Source organism: Corapipo altera, unplaced genomic scaffold (assembly GCF_003945725.1).
Source record: "Corapipo altera isolate COAL_440 unplaced genomic scaffold, ASM394572v1 2, whole genome shotgun sequence".
Classification (NCBI taxonomy): domain Eukaryota; kingdom Metazoa; phylum Chordata; class Aves; order Passeriformes; family Pipridae; genus Corapipo; species Corapipo altera.
The window spans coordinates 5,834,184-5,856,730 of record NW_020884890.1 but is presented as its reverse complement, the minus strand read 5'-3'; the positions used below and the strand labels follow the sequence as shown (position 1 = coordinate 5,856,730).

Genomic DNA, 22,547 nt, shown 5'->3' with positions numbered 1-22,547 from the left:
AATGTAAGGATGGTGGCCAGTCTGCCTTCTGCATCATTTATGGGCTGGGACTGAAGAGTGCAATTAGATATCCCACAGGGAGCACAGAATGCAGCCAGGAAGCATGAAGACATAATATTGTACGAGTGACAGTGGGGAGCTACTTCAGCTCATGGAATAGGAAGAAAGACCTAGAGAGGCAAAGAAATGAGAACTGAAAGCCCCTGGACACTCACTTCTATTTTCTGCTTCTCAGAAAAAATAGAACACTCGCATGAAAAAGACTCTGATTTACGTTGTACAAAGTAAAAACAAACCCAAAACATCTCTTTCTCCTCAACTCCTCAGCCCTCCATAATAAAAAGAAAGGAATAGAAGCCTCGAAGTGTTATCCTTGAACTGAAAAATCTCTGGATAAACCACTCAGAGTTCATAAGCCAGGCCAATACTACATGTGATGAGAAGGGAAAACAACACGAGACTTAAAAACTTAGATACAATGAATACGCATAATTTAATATGCTTCTGGTACTTAAAATTCCACGTGATGCATTATATATCAATGGATATACTTTTGAAGTTTTATTTTTGAGTGATTCCATAACTTTTAGCACAGGGTTTGTTTTTTAATCTATATAGCACATAAGTGAATTTCAGTTGCAGCTTCTGAGAAGAGGTTTGGCTTAATTCTGTGTCATTTTCTGGCAGCAAATACAAGTATTCAAAGAAGACGTGAAATTTTACACAAGTATATTACTCAATTGCAGTCTGTCGCCACTGTGCCTAAAAACCTGCTTTTTGAACTTCTCACACTTGAACCATATTTCCATCCTTGGACCTTACCATTCTCCATGGGCACAACTATCCACTTAAAGGAAAACTTGGACTTCCAACTCAGAATATTCTGTGATTCTGTGACCACACAGTGCGGGGAAAGATGCCAGTGTTTATAAAGAATACGCAAAAAATTACACCTGATGAATCTTCCCTTCTCCTTAAATCCCTCGGCTGCTGTTTAAAAGACCTCTGCAGTTAGGGGTTTGGTAATGCACTGCTCCGGGCCCAGCTCTCCCGTACACACCGGTAGCTACTGTCATTGAATACCCACCGTTCGAAACTCGCCGTGGTGTGCCAGTATTCCCCCCCTTACACCCTCCGCCAGCGTGACCCTCTGACCCGAATTAACATGATCTTTATCTCCTTTGCCAGTTCGAAATCCAGTGGATGGTGATTCACTGCGACCCCTTGCGGCCCCAGCGCGAAGGCTGTGGAGAGCTGCCAGCCCGGGTGAGAGACCTGTCCTGCCTTGCCCTGCTCTGTCCCGTCTTGTCTTGTCCTTTCATGTCCGCCGCTGCAACCCACAGGAGCCTCGCTCTTTGTCACGCTTCCTGGCCGGAGATGCTCTTTTATACCGTACCTGCCTGGAACTCGGTGCCTTTAGAAATCCAACCCCCCAGAGCAGCAGCAGCGGCCTCATTTTAACCCTTCCGTGACTTGCTTCCTCCCCCGCCCCTCACCTGCTGCTTGGCTGGGACACCGCTGGGCTCCGTGCCTCGCAGGCGGGGGGATTGTCGCGGCCGGCTCTCTGCAGCTGCCCCCGTTCCCGGGGAACCCGCGGGGGACGGCGAGGGTCGATCCCCAAGCAACAGCAGCAGGGCAAAGGGTTAAAGCGCCGCTGGCACTCAGTCCTCCACTTCCCGGCCGCCAGCGTTCCTCCAATCCCCGCGACCCTCCCCAGGGCCGGGCAGCAGCCGGGAGGGGCTGCAGCTGGTTCACCTTTCGCCCGCCCTGGCAGCCACAGGCTGCTCCCTCCATCCATGGCCGGGGCTCTGCGGCGCATCCTGCCCCTGGGGCTCTACCTGCAGGCGCTTTGCCTCTGCCTGGCTCAAGTAAGTTCATTCCGACTTTGACTCTTGTTCTTCTCCCTTGCAGATAAGCCAGACGGTAATCGAGGTAAGTGGGAGGTAAAGGGCGGCGCTCAGGGTTCAGACGCGGGGGGACTGAAGGCCACTCTGCCATACCCTACTGCCGACCCGCGGGTGTGTGTGCGTGTGTGTGTGTGTATGTGCTACCTGGTGGGCATCGGGCAGGTGCTTGGTGACATGGAGGGGCTTGAGCTCCTCGTAAAACTACCGCTGGACGGATTATTTCTGGGAAGACTGGTGTGCGGAGGAAAGGTGTCCAGAGCAGTAGCGCTGGGGGGAGCAAGGGGCCACGCTCAGGGCTCGGGCCAGCCTCCTGCTCAGAGAACCCCGTTGTGGGGCCGCGGACAGAGCTCGCTCCAAAGAAAACAGTGCCCCATTATAGGCACGGAGACGTGTAAAAAGCCTTTCCCTGGGTTTCCGCAAGTTGGTGGCGCCTGCCGCCTCCCCTCGGGAGCCTGGGGCTTTGAGAAAGCGCCTCTGTAGATGCTAATGTAATCCTCAGGAACCAGGGAAAGCTACTGAGCCCCTCAGTGAAATAGGGAAAAGGTTTTTCTAAATTTTCTTTGCTAGCACGAACTATCAGAAAGACTGTCTCCTTTGTGTTGGCTGAATGAGTAATTAGAGTAGCATAGTGAATTTTGGTGTTTGATTGGCAAAGATCACTTTTATTTCTGTCACCCTGTCATTGCCATGTGGCATTCAGATCCTGCTTGGTGGGGAGCTGAGCCCTCCTCGCCTTGCCCTGGTCCTGCCAGCATTGTGGGGCACAGGAGGGTGGCTGGGCCCAGGGAGCGGGGTTTAGCACCTTCCCCATTCCACTCCTGGGGGAAGTGTTTCTAGTCATGGCAGTGGCAGCCAAAATGGGATATAGGGCCTGTGATATACATGGAGTGAGGACACAGCTCCTCATCACAGCTGTAAGCCCCTAACTAACCTGTAGCCTCTCATTATGCCAGTCTCCCTAGACTGGCTCGGTGGTTTGCCAGGCTCTAATTTCTCTTTTTTTTTTACTCTTTGTCAGAGAGGTCTCCCTGGTCCACCAGGCCCCCCGGGTCCACCAGGGCCACCAGGAGTTCCTGGTATTGATGGCATTGATGTAAGTGTCCTGCCTTGGAAATAGTAAATGCCTAGAGTTGTACCTCTGTTGTCTGTCAGCATTTGACCCCAAGAAGCTTGAATTTGGCTGCACGTACACATAAGAATTGATGGGTTTCATATTCTGTAGTTGGCTGGAGAAGGGGAGGAAGTGGCCTTTGAGATTATGTGAAAAATTCAGGATTATTTATTTTATGTAATCAGCATCATATGCTGTGATCATCTGCCTTAGATGGGGTGTAGGAGTTTTATAAATCTAATCTCAAAAGGGATTATGTAGAATCACTCATGCTGTATCATGATAAGGATTCGTGGCATTATTCCTGATAGGCACTGTTATGTATTTTCTCTTGAGTCCCACCAGAAGTTTCTGTTGGATTGTAATAGAGGTCATGTGGATTTAATATTAATTTTCTACAATAAGAATCAGTTCGGGATTATTTCTAATAATCTGTAAATCGGTGTTTTTCATGAAGGACCATAAAAGTTTGCTGTAGTTCTGGCTAATACCTTCCTTTTCATATCTTGTTAGGGGGAGAGAGGTCCGAGTGGCCCCCCTGGTCCACCGGTAAGTGATTTCAGCTACTTTGCATTTGCTCCTTTGACAGAACAGGTTTTGAGTTTTGTTTGTTTCCCTCTCTGAAACATGCTTAACTGTTCATTTAAATCCTGAAGGGTCCAGATGGGGATGCAGGCAAACCAGGATCCCCTGGATTGCCTGGAGAGCCAGGAGCTGATGTGAGTAAACTTGATTTTCTGGAATTTTGTCTTTATTTTTTTTTTTAAGGAAAAATACTTGAGTTTAGTCTGTTTCTGGAGAAGTACAATTTCCTTTTGAGTTCTCTGTCTTCCTCATAGCTGCCACTGACTGCGAGAGGTGCTTGTGGTGGGAGAGGAGCTTTTCCCCAAGCTAAAGATGCCCTTTTGGAGGAGCACAGCTGGGCTGAGCGCTGCCAGGGCAGCAGCTGAGAAGCAGCACAAGGGCTGCCACTCTGCTCTGGTGCTCCCACTCTGCTCTGGAGAGAGCACTGGGCAGCAGTGCTGTGGTGGGGAAACATCCTGCCACCTCTGGCAGCAGGGCAGAGCAGCAAGGATATGAGGAGGATCTGCTGATACATCTTCCTGTCCCTGTGGAAAATAATATGGATCAAACTTTCAACATCATCTAGTGTGGATGGCCTGTTATGTCATATCTCTTGAATAAATTTGTGGGAATAAAAAACTTTCGAACAGATTTGGGAAACTCTTCATATGTCTCTCTCTTGAGAGCAGTGTTGGAAAGCATTTCTTGCTATGAAACAAGATTGTTGCATTAGTACTTAGATCTTATGCCAGGAAGTGGGCAAGCTTATGTTTAATTTACATATGTGGAAGTATACTTTTAACATTTAACACATCAAAAATATAGATTATATACAATAAACTAACATATTAGAGAGTATTACAAATTATAAAAATGAAAAAGCCTAATATCTATGTAAGGTTGCAATGCTGTTAGAGCTGAAATTTAATTTGTTTTTGAGAAGAGATTTAGTGGACATGGAGCTGGAACAGTCTTTAATTAAACTATTCAGATTTCAAATCTGTAAGAGCAAATGGACTTTGTGAGTGGGATCTCATACCACTTCATTTTTTCCTGAAAACAATACAGGCCCATAAGCCATTTGTACCTGGTTACAAAAACCCATAAGCAGATCTTTAAAAATCATTGCCTCTTATAATGTTCACTTAAGGCATAGTTTTATTTTCCTTGCCAAAATTCATGGGAACACAATCAGATGAAACAGAACACACTAAACTTAGCTCAGTTTTTGATATTTGTTCACACTTGCATATTCCCTTGTATTAGTAGATGAATGAAAATGTAATACTAGAATACAGTCTTCTGAAATGTTGAACCTTTTTTATTTTCACTTGAAGACAAAACATGGGACCTTACTGTACTCCCACCATGCATTTAACTTCTAATTGGGGTTTTAGATTTATAGTAACTTTTGTATTTAATTGTTGAGGCAGTTCTGACTTTTTAAATCTCATTTTATTTCATGAATTATTTCAGTGTCAAGTTTAATAGGCTGTGAAAAGATACTGTACAGTAATTGCCTGTAATGATCATGTAAGCTTTCAAAAGCAAATTGTCAGAACAATTGTGTGAACACTGAACTGCTGGAAGTGTACCAAAAAAAGTGGAAGTGTAGCAAAATGAACAAGTATCAGACAAACATAGAAGAAAAACCCTTATGGATATCTGGAAGTTCCTAAGCCGTATAAACTGGCTATAAAATTGGAAACAAAACCAAACAAATAACTCCAAATTCATTTAGAGTTCAATACCATGGTTGCTTTTTGATTTTATCCAGAAAGACAAGTGGGTTCAAGGACTAGCTTTAAATCTGGCCTGGCAGCTTTGTTGACTTTTTTTTTTGAGTGTGTGTGTTGTTAATGAACGGTTTACTTGAAATGGAAAACACGGTTTTTGGTTTTTAAGCTGAGCCATGAACTAAATTCACCAATCTCCCATTGAGAGATCATGTTTTATTTAATAATGATTTAACTGAATCATTTTTGAAGACACAGATCACTGGCATTAATGTTTGTCACCAGAAGCTAGTATTTTGAACTTGTGCAATTCTATCTGTACATGTAGATATTTGAATTGTAAGTCTCCTGCAGTTACTTATTTCATTTAATAGCTTCATTATTCTATGTTTTAGAATGTGTTCTGTTGTAATTAAGAAAACCACATAACCCTTGCATTAACACTATGCACTACTTCCAAAGGGATTCACAGGACCTGATGGCTCACGTGGAGCCCCAGGACCAAAAGGACAGAAGGTAAGAACAAAATTATGCATGAAATTATGGATTTTTTTAAAGCATGATTTCTGTTTGTCTCTATGCAACTAATAATATGCTGCAGTCTTTCTGACAATTTTAAAATATCTATAGAGTACAGGCCCTTTTCACACAGTACAAAGCAGCTTCCATTCCCCCAGTCAGCAGCAAGGAATGGTGATATTACATTGGTGACATTAAGGCTGAGCATTTTCGGTAGTAGTGAGGCTCTTTTAGTCTTGTATTGTAATTATGTAACTGTAATATGCAGTGAAACCTGACTTCATCAGCAATCATCCAAATGAAATATAGATTAGAAGTCAGAATGATCAGAAACCAGCATGTTTGAATTTTTTTGGGGTAGGGGAAACAAAAGCCCTGAGGCTGTATCTTTTTAATACTGAGAAAGTATTTTCTTTGTATCAAGTCTTACTGAAACCAACATAGCATTAATGAAGTGAATAATACTATGTCCACTAAATATAGAAAAGATCCCCAAAAGATAACAAGATTTTCCTGTATGTTTTTTACAAAACTTTATGGCTAATGACTCTTGAAAAACTGATTTTTTTGTCTTTTAAAGGGTGAGCCAGGACTGCCAGGTGCTCGTGGACTTCCCGTAAGTAATATGTTTAGTATATGAAGGAGATTTTTACACCTTAAGTATTAATATGAAGGATTCTTACCACTAAATGTAGTGAAGAAAAGTTAAAAGCTGTTTCTGAGGTTTCAAAAAACTCATAAGTTATTAAAGTAGTACTTCAAGGAACCTTTTTGTCTTTATATCTAAGTGTGCAAATATTATGTTTGGTTTGTATGCTATAGAAAAGAGTGTGTGTGATGTGGTCCCAAGTTTTAGACTTACACCATTATTTTCCATTTCTTTGTGAAAATGCTATGGAGACAAGAAAACCCATGTTTCATTTGTGTAATATACAGTTATTCCTGTTTTCAGCTCCTTGCCATGTGTTTAAATGGAATCACTGAAGTCTAAATGCTGTATAAGATGCCCTCGGCCGTTCTGAAAACAAGACAAAATATGAGAAAGGACACAGAAAGAGTACTGTGCCAGTTGGGTGCAGATGAGTTTAACATCCACTTTTAGGGTTGAAAATAATTGGGAACTTTAGGAATTTTACAGGTTGAAGAAGTGAGTGATGAATAGCATGTAGAAATTTAGACTAGGTAAAAACCTCAAGGAATATGAGTAATCGAACAAGACGGCTGGCATAAATTGTAATATGGTTGCACATAATGTGATTAAAAATTAGATTCATATTGGAAAAATGATTTAAATTAAATAGACGAGGCATTCTATTCCAGTATACCACTCCTTGTATATTTTAATTTTTGACCCTGTCCTATTAACTCTCATTAAATTTATGATAAACAATCATTTCGATATTTGGCCAGAGAGAAAATGATAAAGTTAATCTTGAAGTTGTTACATTATAGACATCTTTAAATTTAAGATTAATCACTCTGTTGACATTTTACTTTAATTTTCATGGATGGAGTTTCTTACCTGAAAATCTGGAACATAGGTAATACTTTTATAATGGTTTGTCAATGTATAGACTCAATATATGAGCGAAATTTAGTCACAGAAAATAGTAGAACTGAGGTAGCTTCTAGGTAGACCGAAACCTTTACATTTTTCTGTTAGGGGCTTGAGGTTTTCAGTTTGTTTATTCTAATTTTTTTGCTGTCACATATTAGTGGAAATAATTTCTGGGTTGTATGCAATGCATTATAAAACGTGAAGCTACAATGAAGAGGTAGTTTAACTCTGTCAGGTGTCTTATGGGAAAAAAATGGATAGAGAGATGGAGCACATTGGGGTTGTTTAGCCTCGAAAAGAGAAGGCTTTGGATTAACCTAATTGCAGCCTTCCAGTACCTAAAGAGAGCCTTCAAGAAAGATGGAGAGGGACTTTTTACAAGGGCATGTAGTGATAGGACAAAGGGGAAATGGCTTTAAACTGAAAGAGAGTAGATTAGAATTAGATATCAGAAGAAATTCTTTACTGTGAGAGTGGTGAGGCACTGGAACTGGTTGCCCAGACAAGTTGTGGATGCCCCATCCTGGAAGTGTTCAAGGCCAAGTCACTGAGCAGCCTTGTCTAGTGAAAGGTGTCCCTGCCCATGGCATTGGAACTAGATGGTCTTTAAGGTCCCTTCCAAACCAAGCCATTCTATGATTCTATGACTGGAAAAAATAGGGAAATAAAACTCAATTACGGAAATATTGGTTAAAATACTGTAGTATTTTAGCCTGTCAACAGAAATAAAAACTGACTTGGGGAAAACATACATGATTTTAGCTCCCTATTAACAGACTAACATGAGAACGAATAATTTAAGAGCCTCCAGGAAAAGTATATATATAAAATATGTATGAAGAGGGTTAATTTCAATTTTGAGGAAGAGATGCTACTTTGGGAAAGCAGAAAACTGGACGAATTTGTCAAGATTGAATGCTGATTCTGTTCAGAGCAGCAGTTCTTTTGTCACGTGATATTTTGAGACTATAAAAGCAATAAATATGCTAAGATTTTGGACCATTGTTCAAAGCTGAGTGGTTTTTGTTTGCCCTGAGACTCTCAACCTTAAGGCGATAATGATTCAATGAACCTCAGTAGGGTTTGCTTTTGGAGTTGTCCTACTTCTGCTTAATAAGCAGCTGAAGCTTGTATTTTAAGGTGAATGTGCAGGAATATTTATAATGAGGAAGTGAGAATTTTTATTTATTTAAAGAAAAAAAAAGTTGGACATACTTAGTCACCTCATGACTAAGTACTGTTAATAAATACTAAAAGTACCCTTGTACTTCCTAAAGTTAAGATTAATCCTTAGACCTCACATGTTAGGAAGAAGCCTAGTGTTTGATTTTGTAGCTCCATGATTGTTAACCTATGCATGCTGAATCCATATGGAAAGATTAATGCTCAAAATAAATCTCTTAGGTTAGCTTGTATAAATGCAATTTTCCCTTTGATGAATGGCTGTAAGCTACTGAAGAAATCACACAGTTATGGAAGATTCTCAAAATGGCCAGCACTTGTCATCTCACCTTTAGTGAGATTAAACCTAATAACAACAACAACAAAAACAAAACAAAAAACCCCAACCCCCCAAAAAGGTAGAATTGGTAGTGCTGGAGTGTGATGGTTCTAATTTTCAGATACAGAGACTTTTGGAGAAGCTTTTACTACAAACATGAAGCAATGGGGTCGTTTAACCTTTAGAGGTCTTTTGTTTGATCCCTGAGACCTCATTTACTTGAAACATATTGAGCACACTTATGAATCTGCATATTAACTGCGTGATTAGCTGAGTGTTTAGGTGTAATTATGCACTGCTTTGAATTCAGTCAGTGGCCTTTTGCAAATGGAGTAGTCCCTGGATGGTTATCCAAAGAGTTCATTTCTCACAAAATCCCCTTACTTAAGTTGTTAAAATGCTCAGTGCAAACAGAAAACCAGAAGCCTTGGCTGAAACATTGGTTAGTTTTAAATTATTATCAGTGTTTTCAAGCTCATCCACTGGAATTTATCAGCCAAGTTAGGACTTCTGGTTAACTTCTAGAAAGAATATTAAGGATGTAATGTTTTATACACAGCATTTGCTTTTCTGCTTTTGTCACTTTTTCTTCCCCAGAATGTATCCTGGCAATCTTCAGTTACCATCTTTTACTTTCCCTTTCCTCTGTTTTTTTTTTTTCCTGCTTCATTTCTCAGATAACTGTGTTAAATATTTCACAGAATATTCTGGTTTGGAAGGGACCCACAAGGATCATTGAGTCCAACTCTTAAGTGAATGGCCCATATAGGGGATCGAACCCACAACCTTGATCATTTAGCTTTAATTTATTCTTTGTCTCATCTGTTGGGCAGATAATGTTTCAAATGACAGGTTTACAAAATTCGTAGAATACTCTGATTAATTCAAGCAGTTTTTTTTCAGAAGTAATTTAAATATGCTAATGTCTCTGATCTGATCCTGGTAAATGGACGTGCTACATTCAATGCATGTATTGCACTCTTCAGTCCATTCTCTCTGTTAAGTTCCCTCAAACTTTTCTATGAGCTGATAAATTTCTAGTGGTTTACGCATCTGGAATATGGGTAGGATTGTGTGTATTTAGTGACAGAGAATTTGAAAATATTTTAAGGTCTACTAAAACACAGTATCCAGCACAGGGTACACATACAAATACTGGTATTTGACTCTTTGTGGTGAATGGCAGTGGTACTTAGCAGACCTGCAGGGTAAGTGTCTCTGAGCCAGGTGCAGACTTTGGATTACTACCCATGTCCCTGCACTCCATGTGCTCCGTGGGTCAGATGAGCATCTCCAAAGTAGGCAGCAAGGATCTGGGGATTTAAGGCTGCAGTCCCAGGTTCTGTGGAGAGGCTTTCCCTTTAGGACACAAACAAAGGCAGGAATATGGGCAGCTGGTTGGGATCATTAACTGCTTTGTGTATGCCCTTACTGACTGATTGCACTGCAGCTCTCAGCTTTGCAACTGGGTCTACTTCATGGCAAGAAGGGTGGAGTAGCTGCGTGAGGGGGAGGCATGGGTTGCTGAGAAGCCCCTGCTTCTTGGAGTCCTAACTAGTAAGCTGAAGAGATGCAGTGGAGTGGGCAGAGGAGGGGACAGGCTTCTCCTGGGCTACTATGTGGGCTGGACACAATAGCTCTAGCTGCTTCTTTTGGTATCGTTGACCTTCTCTGCCACTGTTTAGGGGCATGTTAGGAAAGGGTACTCCAGTGAGAACCTGCAAGTAGTTATTTCCTTCTTTCAGAGGCAGGTGATATTATAATATTGGATATGTGATGCAGTGAAAGTCTGATTTGTATAGTCAAATATAGACGTGTATACTATAACGAATTGCAGCAAGAAGGTGTAAAGTAATAGCAAAGGGATTATGTAGGTTATGCAAACTTACTTTCTGCTGTGTATTAAATGGCTAAAATGGAATGACCCTGATAAATGCTTGAAATTTTCCCTGCATTGTACCAAGTTTTGGAAAGGCAGCTTTACAAATACAATCGTGGCTTGATGTTCAGTGGTTTTTAAAGCTGCATTTAGCCCAGGTGCTTTATTATATCAAATGTCCTCAAGATTTAAGTGTGTTTAGGATTTTTTATGTTAGTGTTTCACGTGTATCATTGACACTGTTCTCCATAAAATTTTACGTTTGCTTCAATAATGCATGACTGAGGGATCAGTTTTCTTAGAGGGAGTGTATTGTCCAAATAGGCAGAAGTATCTTGGACGCTTCTCACTAAAGTGATTCAGATCAATACTGATGGAAAATGTAAACAGGAGCAGTTTGGTGTTCTTTCTGATTACCAAAAAGCACTAGTTTAGTGGATTTAGACCTCAGGGAAGCACTGGGGCAAAAAAGTTCTCTGTTATTATAAATTTAAATACATTGTTAGAAGGAAATGATTGTAGCATAGATATGTTCATCATTGTACTGGATAATTAGCTAAACCCAAGGGCTTTAATGTCTTCATTCCTTTGTGGGAGTATATGTGTAATTAAATGCTGCTGTAAGGCAACCTAATCAGTAATTTAATTTTTCATCTGATATTGGTTACTTAATTAAAAAATTATATTTAGCATTAGTTGAATAAGTTTTGAAAATGATTTTGCAGAATCAAACAACAGGGAGGTTTTATATCTTTTAATCCCAAATATTCTGTTCTTGCCAAAAACTTGAATAGGTTTGGAATCCTCTCCACATTTCTGACCTTTTTTCATATTTCACAGGGCAAGGGGCTTCTTGGACCACCTGTAAGTTCATTCTTACAATTAATAAATATACTGTTCAACTACTTAAATATTCAATAAAGTTATTATACTGTAATAAAAAGTAATTCAGTGAAAATAGAGACTTTTTTTAATCCAGATGTTCTATATCTGTTACATATGTTTTCTTCAGCTACCACTAAGGTTGCACTGATCTGTCATATATGGGGCAAGAATATTGGGGTCTGAAGGCATAGTTTGTTGAGAGAATTATGCGTTCTCACTCCTTGTATGCTTGTTTCATAGGTATTGTATTATTTAAAAATACTATTTACTTTGGTTGTTTTAGGGTCCAGCTGGTGCAGCGGGTCTTCCTGGGGAAGTAGGTCGTGCTGGTCCACCTGTAAGTACTCCTACGTTTGCTGAAAATATAGATCTATTCAATTGCTAGAAATTATTTAAAGAAAAAAGGAGTAATTACTGGGCCATGTAAACACTATTTGGGCTATTAACAGCACTTTCAAATGTATTTTTTTTCATGATCAGGCCAGGGCGACTGACATACTGACTGGTAGAAGAAAGATTGTGTTTGGAGCTCCTCAGAAATAAGGAACAATGAATAGACCAAAGTCAGGGCCACCTGTTAGATTAGGATGAAATGCTTAATGGAGTGTCCTATACTCTACTTTACCTCATTCAAGGAAAGCTAAAATCAAAAAGCAAACCTGCCAGAAATACAGGAAATGTAAAACTTAACATTACATGTAGACCTTTAACTTTACTCCTGTCATTTCACATATACATTATGGGACATGATCACATACAATTTCTCATTTTCATTTGCATATCAGTGAGCATGGCAATTCAGCATTTCTTCTTAGTCTCATTTATGTGTAACTCCATCTACTAACCTTACTGCTAAGCTGTGCACTCAGTTTCATCACATGTCCCATTTTGACTCCATACTTTACCGTCAAAGTGCAAGTTGAAACCAGTTGTTATTTTCTTACTTGAAATCTGAAGCAGCATACAAATTTTGTTTAATGAAGCCTACTTTTTAATACGTGTGTTGTGCTCAATCATATAAATGAATTAAACAAAGAATATTAAAAACTGCCAGTCTATTTCAGAAGATGATCCATCTTAGCTCTCTGTGTTATCTGTAGCAAGAGCAAGAACGGATACTTACGGAAGTGTGCAGACTATTTGTAGAATGGAATTTTTCTGTCATATCATTGCACATTCTGGCAGTTGGTGGTTCAAAGGCTACCAGAATCAGAAATTGCATCCGTGATGCCTTTTTCCAAAGCTGCATGTGAGCCTATCCTCTGCTAGTGAATCCATTTGTATGCTACGCCTCCATAACACACTGTAATAATGAGTCACACAGTATAATTATACATTGTATGGAAAAGAATGGCTCTATAGCTCATGCATTGTGAGAATTAGTGAATAATTCTTCTATATTCATCTTGTTAATTGCACTTATTATTTAATTAGATGTAAAAAATATTATTAAAATGACATAAATTAAAAGTTGGTCATGACCCAAATATTATATATATTTTAATTCAAAGCATTCAGAAAAAATAATTTGCAGAGGTTCTACATTTTCTTTACTTATGCGAGCACTAGACATCAAAACTTCACAAACAGGAGAAGATTCTAAATCTTCTATTTTTAATAGAAGATCTATATTTAATAGAAAATATGATTGAGGTAGCTTAAAAAGCTCTGAAAAAGGGGACTTTCCCCTCTCTCTGCTTTGGGCACTTCTGCCAATTACTAGGATTTTTCCTTCAGAACTGAAGCTGCAGTTATAAGATAGAAGAGTGCATAGATGATCTTGTGGTCAAGTGTTTTAGTGTTCTAAAGCAGCTGAAAATTTGTTGGTTTTTTTGTGGCTCCTATTTCACAACACAACTGCCATTCTACTCAAAAAACTATTTTCCCATTCTACCATGGGAGTCATGTTGTAGGTTGATGTTTTAATTGGCTACCTAGTTTGTCCTTCCATAGCCACTTAATTTCTCACTGTTGTTGTATGGTCTGAATATGTAACTACTGGTTGTCAATATTACTATCAATATATAAAAATGTTTTACCCTTTTTAAGGGAGATCCAGGAAAAAGAGGGCCACCAGGGCCACCAGGACCACCAGGTCCTCCAGTAAGTGATTATGTTTTATATGTGCTAACATCTGAATTTTGTGTTGTTGCTGCTTGAACAAAACTTCTCCTCAAGTTCTACAGCTGAATACTGAGTTTAGGATTTCAGCAGGCTTTTGATCTTACATTTAGAAAGTAAGTTTCTAATCTCTGTGGTTATAAAAAGGTAGTTTGAAATGCAAACTGTAACTTCTGTCATGATGCCTTCTCATTTCTACAGACTGTAAATACACAGGTCTTAAACTTCCCTGTGAATAATAATATTGCTGTAAATATAGTCTTTGTCAGGTCTCACTGGTATTACTTCAGCAGAGGTAGACTTTTCTGTGTTAGGAGAAGAAAAATTTAATGTTTGTCTCATGAGACAAATATATGCTTCTAGGTGGGTTGAATTCTTATGCCTTTCTTGCAATCAGGCTTGCTACTTACAAGGAACAGAAGAATGCTTTGCAGCAGTGCTTTGCTGCTCAAGGAGAATAGTTATCTTTTTTGAACCTCTTGGGAGGAAGGATGTGTGTTATGCCTTTTTGTTGTGACAATTTGCCCTCCCAGAGAGATAAAACAGTTTGGCAGACACACTGGATTCTGGGTGCTGTGAAAGGCAAACTGCTAGGAAACATGGTGTACTAACGCCTTTTTAAAAACTGTACTGTTCCTCTGCTGGGAACCTCCTCCTCCCCACTCTTTAGGGACAGACCCTAAGTTCATATGGTTTACCTATGTCATGTTTCTTGTTTTCATGGAAGTTGCCAGAGAATTGACAGAGGCATTGTAAAAAACCACAAGTGTAGAACAGTAATTAGGAAACAAGCAGAAGCAAATTCCCAATATGGCTGCTTCTATTCCTTGATGTTTTGTCCTTTTTGTGTTTCTGAAGTGCCATAGTCCCACTTCAACTAAAGACATTATGGACCCAAATACTCTCGCCTTTTTTAAAATCATTCTGTTATAAATCAAGAGCAGCTCATTCCTTAAACTTCCCTATGCTTCTCTCTGAAATGGTGTGCTCCCTCCCACTGGGCTTTAGAGAACACAGCTGCTGCTGTGAAAACATGTTTCTCCCTGTTGTGCCTCATAAGCTTCCCGTTAGCTTCCATCAAGTATTTGATTTAATATGAGGAATGGCCTTCCCTTCACTGAGTCCATCTCATTGTACACCGATGTCTGGTTTATTGCAACTGTCATCTAACAGTACTTGTGTTGTGGGAAGATTATTTTCTCTGAAAAGATCTGAATCTTTTGCTGAATGGTAGTAAGGTACTGCTATTATAGAAATTGTCTTGGATTCTGTTGGAAATGTATGGGGTTTGGTTCTATTTGATCTATATTTAATAGAAAATATGATTGAGGTAGCTTGAAAAGCAAAAAAAAATATTTCGGGGTTTTTTTGTTTGTTTGTTTGGTTGTTTTTTTTTTTTTTGTAAAAGTTGATAAAAGTTAGAGGACAGGATTTTGCAGGTACCTGCTATCCTTCAATAAAATCCTACAGTTTAGATGCTTTTTGTGTCAGAGATCCTTTGGTTGATTATACTTCTAATTCTGTCTTTAGATAGTAGTATTTTCTCTTTTGTCTAATGCCTGTATTGCCTAATGAATCAGGACTGGTTATTTCTTTTTTACTGACTTTGATTAATATAATTTAATTTAGGGAACAATTGGCCTGCGAGATGGTGACCTGTTGGTAAGATTGTTTTCCATGTGTTTTTATAAGTAATTTCAGAGAGCATTATTTAACCTATGTGGCAGTAACTATGTGATTGCTTTTCCAGTGTCCCAATGCTTGTCCACCTGGCCGCCCAGGGCACGCTGGCTTAATGGGAATGAAGGTAAGAGAACTTGTTTGTTCAAGCATTCCTTATAGAAACGCTGTCTCAATGCACTAGGGTGGTAAGTGCTGACTTGACAGAAGGGCTCTTCACTGGTAATTTCAAAAAAGGTTACATCAGTGTAGTTGCTTAGGTTTATTCAACTCTTGACTGCTAAAAGAACCTCTTCTGTTGAAATCTCTTGCTGCTGCTTTAATCTTCAGGGTAAAATTTATGTGTGATCTTAAAAGGATTAGAGTATATTGCTTCATTCACTTTCTGGACCATTTGTAGTCTGACTCCAGAAACTCTAAATATTCCCCCAAATCCTTAGTATTTTTTCCTTCTTTCTCTCTTCCTGGGAGACCTATAACATACTAAATTGAAATGAACAAGTTTTGAGTCTCATTTTAAGTAAGGTTTGGGTTTTTTAACACATTCTTTACTGGCTTTTAGGAATACTGTTGGCCTGAGGAAATTTTTATGGGGTAACGTAAGAAGTACTAACTTGCCTAGAAATGCAGCCTTGTTAGATCCAGAAGCAGATATTTTTGAGCAGGGTACTTAGTATGTGCTGTTTCCTAGACAGGTGAAGAAACTGGTGAATGGGGTTTGAGAGGGAACAGCAGTATGGTTCTCAGCAGTTTGTGTCTGTTTTATAAACCTGTATTTTAATTTTGAATAATATTTATTTATTTATTTGGTGGTTTTTACATTTATTTTAGGGACAAAAAGGTTCAAAAGGAGAGTCTGGTGAACCAGGAAAACAAGGTTATAAGGTAAAAATAAAAAGATGAAAAACTGCTGGTTTTTTTAGCAGGCTGATGGTAGTTTAGCCTCTTCTTCAAAAAACATATTACACCTTGTTAGAACTATTAATTTTTTTTATAGAATGCATGAAGTGATACTATACATCATAATGCTCCAGAGTAATCGAAGGCACATCTCTATTCTTTATTCACTTGTACTCTGTATTTATTATGATGCAGAAGTCATACTCATCTTGATTTTTACTTTGATAATTTAATTTAATTATTATGGAAATCATGGCAATAACTGAGTTAAATTTATTAATTGAAAAACTTTCAAACATTTAAATGCACAAAAATTCTGTGGACTTACCAAGTTAATAGTTCTGTGGCACAGAGGAGTAGTTCTGTGAAGAATAAGAGAGAAAAATGCATTTGAGAGGGAAAGGATGTAGTGTAAGTTCACAAGCAAAGAATGATGGTAACTAGAGAGGCCAAGTCCAATTCATCTTGAAAACTGAAAAGCGAACTTTCGAGGTGTTTCATTTGAATTAACCTTGGTATATAACCTTCATAGAATCATGGAATGGTTTGGAAGGGGACCTTGAAGGTCATCTAGTTCCCACCTCCCTGCTCTGGGCAGGGACACCTTCCACTAGATCAGGTTCCTCTGCCCTTGAACACTTCCAGGGATGGGACATCCACAATTTCTCTGAGAAATATTTGTACGAAAAATTCAGAAGATTTGCACTGCCTTGGTCCATACTTCAATGCTGGAGGAAAAAGCATCGGAGAAAAGTTTTTTAAAAAACCCCTGCACTCTGTTCCTAAGCCTGTTAAAAAGATTACTGATTTATTATAAACAACTTGCCTTTTTTTTGGGTGGGGGAGGATGTTGAGCAGTTGTCTTATCCCTTTTTACAAATTAAACTGCAATATGTACTGTTGTTCCATTACTGTGCACTATCATTGTATGAAAAAGATCACTATCTAATAAAAGAGGGGGTTTGCCAGATAAGGCATTTTTCCATTTTAATTTTCAAAAAATTCTGAATTGCAATGTGGTATTGTGATGCAGATCTACTAGCATATTCTGTACATTCACATGCATGAAAATACCTTCACTGCACTTTTAATCTAAAAGAACAAGAAAACCTAAAGAGATTAATGTCAAGAAAATATGGAATGACAGATTAAGAGTAAAATATAATTATTCTTTATATTGAGGTTTCTTTGAAATTACCTTGTTGACTAATAGTTGAATGGCATGTAAACCTGAACAAGTATTTGTCTGAGGAAGTAGTGTGACTTCGTTTAGATTTCTTTCAAGCAGGACATGGTGACAGAAAACTCTAAGGAGCAGATGCACCTTGTATGGTGAGAGAGCAATATGCATGGTATGGATTACCTACAGATGTATTCCTTTGGCTTTCCCAGGGTGAAGAAGGGGATCAAGGACCCATCGGTGAAGTGGGAGCTCAAGGCCCTCCAGTAAAGTATTTCCTCTTAAATAGTGTTACCTATTGCTTCAGTATGTTATATCCTTATTCCTTACTATTGTAAGAAAAAAGATATTATAAAATCTCCATACATCTTTCACTTTATTGTGCCATATTTTCTATGAATAAAAGTAGAATTATTTAAGTCTCTCCAAAAAACTTACATTATCGCTCGGCACAAAGCTGCATATAGTTCTGTGGAAAGGCTAATTTTAAAAACTATTTCATGTCCTGAATTTTGTGTTATGCTTAGATGGTGAAAATAATTGGATTTTTTTTCTTGGTCTTTCTTTCCATAATTTTGATGACTCTGACTTCATCCTTGCAAAGCTAATGTTTATTTGAAATACGATCGATTGTAAAATTCAGACTTAGCCAAGAGAATGAAGTAACCTTGAGGATGAGGATGAGTAGCCAACTTGGGGATGAAGTAGCAGTCACAGCATACCTCTGATTTTGAAGTTATTTTCTTGTCCTGTTTTACTGTGCTTAGTTCTGGCACGTACCTCCTCAGCTCGTTCCTTCTGAGAAGCTGTTATGGTTTCCACAGCTGAAAAGGGCTAGCAAAAATAATAAATGGGTCATTCTAAGTAAGAGAAACAGGCATAACCACCTTTAATTTCTATGGTCTATTTTCTGATTGGGTCTTATGATTTTTTCTTAGATGTGAAACTATTTAATGCCGTTGATGGCCACATGTGATATTATACAGCAGCTTACCTTGATGCATGTGACATCCAAATCCTAAATTACAAAATTTTCCATGAACATAAATGTAAAACAACATAAACCTCTGGATTATGACTGGAGAAAGATAAAGAAAGAACAGACTAAATAAAGGAAAGTGTGCATTCCTTCTTATGTTTGATCCTGAAAAACTATCCCTGGGACTGTGGTGCAGACAAAGCACTTGCATAAGAGCCAGCTTCTACTGTCTTAAAGGCTTGTAGGGACCAATTATTTTAACTCAGTTTGGTAAAGTTCTTCAATCACCATGAAATAACACTGTGGAGTTAAAAACCAATTAAAGATTGACTTTTTTTTTTTTTTTTAAAGCATTACTCACAACATTTCACTGTATCACCAGTTGTTGACCTTACAAACAAGCTTTAAAATAATTGTTTTTTATTAAAACATAGGATTCATAATATGCAGAAAACGGTGTCAGACAGACAACCTATGGAAAAGAGGATGCTTTAGAGGCACAAATGGAGAGGCTGTATATTCCATTCTGTTTTCTTTTATGTTTTTTACCTGAATGAATGGAATTCTTGCTGGGCTGCTGTTGTCACTGATGCATTATCATGATTTTTCTCATGTTTTGGGTTGAGAAGGCATTAACTATTCTGTGCAAGACTCCATGTAACTTTGTTAGTAGCAAGTAAAGGCTGCCAGTGTAGAATCTGGTTCAAGGAGTAGGTTTGCCTACACTGCACTGAAGTGCCTGTAGCTATTTCATTAACACAGTTGTAGTGGGTTCTTCTTGTTGCAGAACAAACATATTATGGCTGAGGGTTTGGTCTCTGCAGGGAGGAGACATCTCATGTAGTTTCAGTCTCTCAGGAAAAGGAAGAAATTGAAGCCAAATTTCCCATGAGACTGTATTTTGAAGGGAAGTGATGACAGTTATGGTACATCCTGCTGCACCAGGATGTCTACTGAGTTCAGTCTCTCAGGTATGGTGGGCATATAAACTTAGCACTTGTAGTCTCAAAAACCTTGCACTGTCTTGTTTGCCTCTGGAGTTCTATAGAGTATGAAGGTACCTTTCTCCTGAATCTGTCCTAAACCCCATTAAGACAACTTAGCACTTTTGCAAATCTGGCCTTCATGTGTTCCTCTCACACAAGTTACATGGCAAGAGTGCTTCAACTCTGTGGTAACCAAGAAAAGAAATTAGTGGGTTTTTTCAGCCCTTATGGTTTTATATTTATCTTTTGTATTTTTTTATATCTATATTTTTTATTTGTGGTTTTATAATTCAGCCAGATAGCTTTTTATTATTTTTTAAATTATAAAATAGTAAAATATCACATTACCTGTAAATTAAGTATTCTAATAACAGCAACAGCTGGATTTCTCCTTTTATACTAGGAAAATAGTAAAATAAGCATAAAGCAAACATGTAGAACTCTTGAGTCTTCTGTCTGAAAACTAGGACAGTTCTGACGAAAACATTTAAGCATAACTTGAATATACTTTTCTTTCTCAGGGTATCCTAGGTATCAGAGGTATAACTGGTATAATGGGACCTAAAGGTACCAAAGTGAGTATTAACTTTTCTTTGCATAAAATGGCCTATATTAAAAAAATGTACACCCCTGAATGTTTTTAAAGCTTATTTAAACTTCTTTTTTCCCCCTTTATTTTTTCACTCCTGCCAACTGTATTTCCATAGCTACTGTACTTCTTGTTAGGAAGAAAGGCAGCTTGGTTGTTCTGCTTAGTAAGAGGACATGTACTTTTCACACCTTCCCCTCTTTACCCTTGGATTTATAGTACTTATGCATGTGTGCAAGTATGTAGTAAGCAAGATAGCAAGTTACAGCAGTTATAAACTACCGCATGTTTGATTTAAAGCTAAAATTTATTAAGTAGTCCCTCCTTGTTTTGCATCTTCTTAAAGCCTTTTACTTCTATCGTCCCATTTTTTGCCAGGATTTTTTATTGAGAGTTTGTTCTTTTTCCATTCTTTCTGTCTTTAACATATCTGTGTCTTAAATTCCTGCCAGGGAATTAATGTTTTTGTAATGTCATGACTTTGCTGGGTAATTTTTCCCCTGCTCATCAAAGTATTTCTAACTGCTATTTCCAAATTGACTGTTACCTTTCTAGTCTTGTGATATTGCTAAACCTCTATGATAAAAATTTCTGGAAGGAATAGAATGGAGACAATTCTGCCATTGTCTCCATTTCCAGAACTGAAATCATAGAAACCTTACCTTGTGATTGTCTGTCCTCAGAGACATCAAATTTCTCCTGATTATGAATCTTTTCATGAGTAATCCTTCCTAACCTCTTGGACAGATTCGCTAAGATATTACTATCTTACTTTGCTTTTTTGTCTTTTAATTCTTCATAGTTATTTGCCTACATTTTTGTGCTGCTTTGTCTATTCAAAATATTTACTACATCTGTTTGACAAAGGAGTTCCACTTTTCTCTAAATCTTCTTTAAAATATTTTTTCTCTCCATTTAAATTTACTCACAGGGTAGTGATTGCGTTGTTTCCTTGAAACATATGAGATAAAAATAGCTGCACTGCACTTGATGCTTTCTTTTCACATTTTGATGATATTCTATTATGTGGCGAAAGATGTAGTATTATTAGGGAAAACACAGACATTTTCTGAAGTAGTGTGTGAAGATCTACTCCTTGATTTCAATACGATTTTTTAGAGAATGATCTGAATGTAATTTTTTGACTGATAGTTTTCTTTATTTAAAAAAATATTTGCTTGCATAACTCCATAAAAAACAAGATAGATTAAGAAAAAAATTACCTTTTCTTTTTTTTTTTTTTAATTGGAACTATAAAACCCCTCAGCTGTAGAGAATTTGCAGCTCCAACCAAACCAGATGGATGCTTAAGTTATTTGTGTTCCAGCAGTTCATTTTAATGTCTTGTGTTATCTACTTGTTTTGTAGGGAGCTCGTGGGCTTGATGGTGATCCTGGTCCCCAAGGTCTTCCTGGTGCACCTGTAAGTAAAGTGTATGTTAGCCAAACACTCCCCAGTTAGACTCTAAGTCGTGAAACTTTGTGGCTGTGAATCAAAAAAGCCTCTGATTAATCCAATTCTATTAATTTCCCATAGGTGAATAAATGTTATTACAGTGATATCAAGTCTATAATCTTTTAATATCCCCAAAGAATTGTGAGGTGGATGAACCCATTTTAACTTCTTAGTATGTTATGGTTACCTCTTCCTTCTGAGTCTTACTGTCTATTAGGGTGACTTGGAATTTTCCAGATATAAAGCTGGAACAAGGTATAAACCTGTAAAGGGCAATTTGTGCCCTTTTGTGTTTTGTTGGAAGGCTTTTTTCGTGTGTGTACATTTTATTTGGGCTTGGGGTTTATTTTGAGTGGGGTGTTTTTGTTTGTTGTTTCTAAATTCTTCCCTGCTTCCATAGCTGGAATTTAGGCTTGGAATAGCCAGTAACTCTATGAGTTAAATAAGCAAGTGCAACATCCTTTGCTTAGACACTCCTGAAATCCCAAGGGATGGCTTGAGCTGTGTTTTTTTAAAATTTATCTATCAGCTGCAGTTTTAAGAAACTACATTTTTAAATGTAATATGAATTTGAGATGTCTACTTTAACTGAACCTGAATTGTACTTGCTGATTTTCTGAGAGTCTTAGCTAATAATTACATGGAAGTGTATTATGGTTTTATTTCTAAAACAAGTTTTTTCTGTAGGGCGATCAAGGACAGAGAGGTCCCCTAGGAGAGATGGGTCCGAAGGGAGAAAGGGTGAGCACGGACAAATTTTGACTCATGTTGACTTGCAAACATTGGTTACTTAATAGCATATAAACTTAGAGTATATTTAGTAGTCTCAAAGTAATATGTACCGGAATGTTGACATTCTTTTCATCTGTAATTTCAATGTGTTTAATTTTTAAAAATTTTTATTATTATTATTAGGGCCCTCAAGGTACAAGAGGAATAAATGGTCTCCCTGGGCCAAAAGGAGAGTCTGTATGTATATTTAATTTCTTCATTTGCT

At 38.2% G+C, this 22,547-nt stretch overlaps 1 protein-coding gene across 3 annotated transcripts in view; it reads left to right on the top strand.

The window, feature by feature from the left end:
* Positions 1-22,547, top strand: part of COL9A1 (collagen type IX alpha 1 chain) — a 65,616-nt gene that overhangs the window by 15,782 nt on the left and 27,287 nt on the right. Inside the window, exons 6-23 of one of the 3 annotated variants that reach the window (XM_027645104.1) lie at positions 1,189-1,266; positions 1,912-1,932; positions 2,926-3,000; positions 3,532-3,567; positions 3,675-3,737; positions 5,781-5,834; positions 6,418-6,453; positions 11,616-11,639; positions 11,944-11,997; positions 13,710-13,763; positions 15,411-15,443; positions 15,532-15,588; positions 16,293-16,346; positions 17,754-17,807; positions 20,028-20,081; positions 21,464-21,517; positions 22,238-22,291; positions 22,466-22,519. In XM_027645104.1, coding sequence (XP_027500905.1) covers positions 1,189-1,266; positions 1,912-1,932; positions 2,926-3,000; positions 3,532-3,567; positions 3,675-3,737; positions 5,781-5,834; positions 6,418-6,453; positions 11,616-11,639; positions 11,944-11,997; positions 13,710-13,763; positions 15,411-15,443; positions 15,532-15,588; positions 16,293-16,346; positions 17,754-17,807; positions 20,028-20,081; positions 21,464-21,517; positions 22,238-22,291; positions 22,466-22,519 — 909 coding nt within the window. Of the gene's footprint in view, positions 1-1,188; positions 1,278-1,711; positions 1,869-1,911; positions 1,933-2,925; positions 3,001-3,531; positions 3,568-3,674; positions 3,738-5,780; positions 5,835-6,417; positions 6,454-11,615; positions 11,640-11,943; positions 11,998-13,709; positions 13,764-15,410; positions 15,444-15,531; positions 15,589-16,292; positions 16,347-17,753; positions 17,808-20,027; positions 20,082-21,463; positions 21,518-22,237; positions 22,292-22,465; positions 22,520-22,547 lie in introns of those variants that run through there. The other 2 variants (XM_027645108.1, XM_027645105.1) reach the window with 2 other exon arrangements.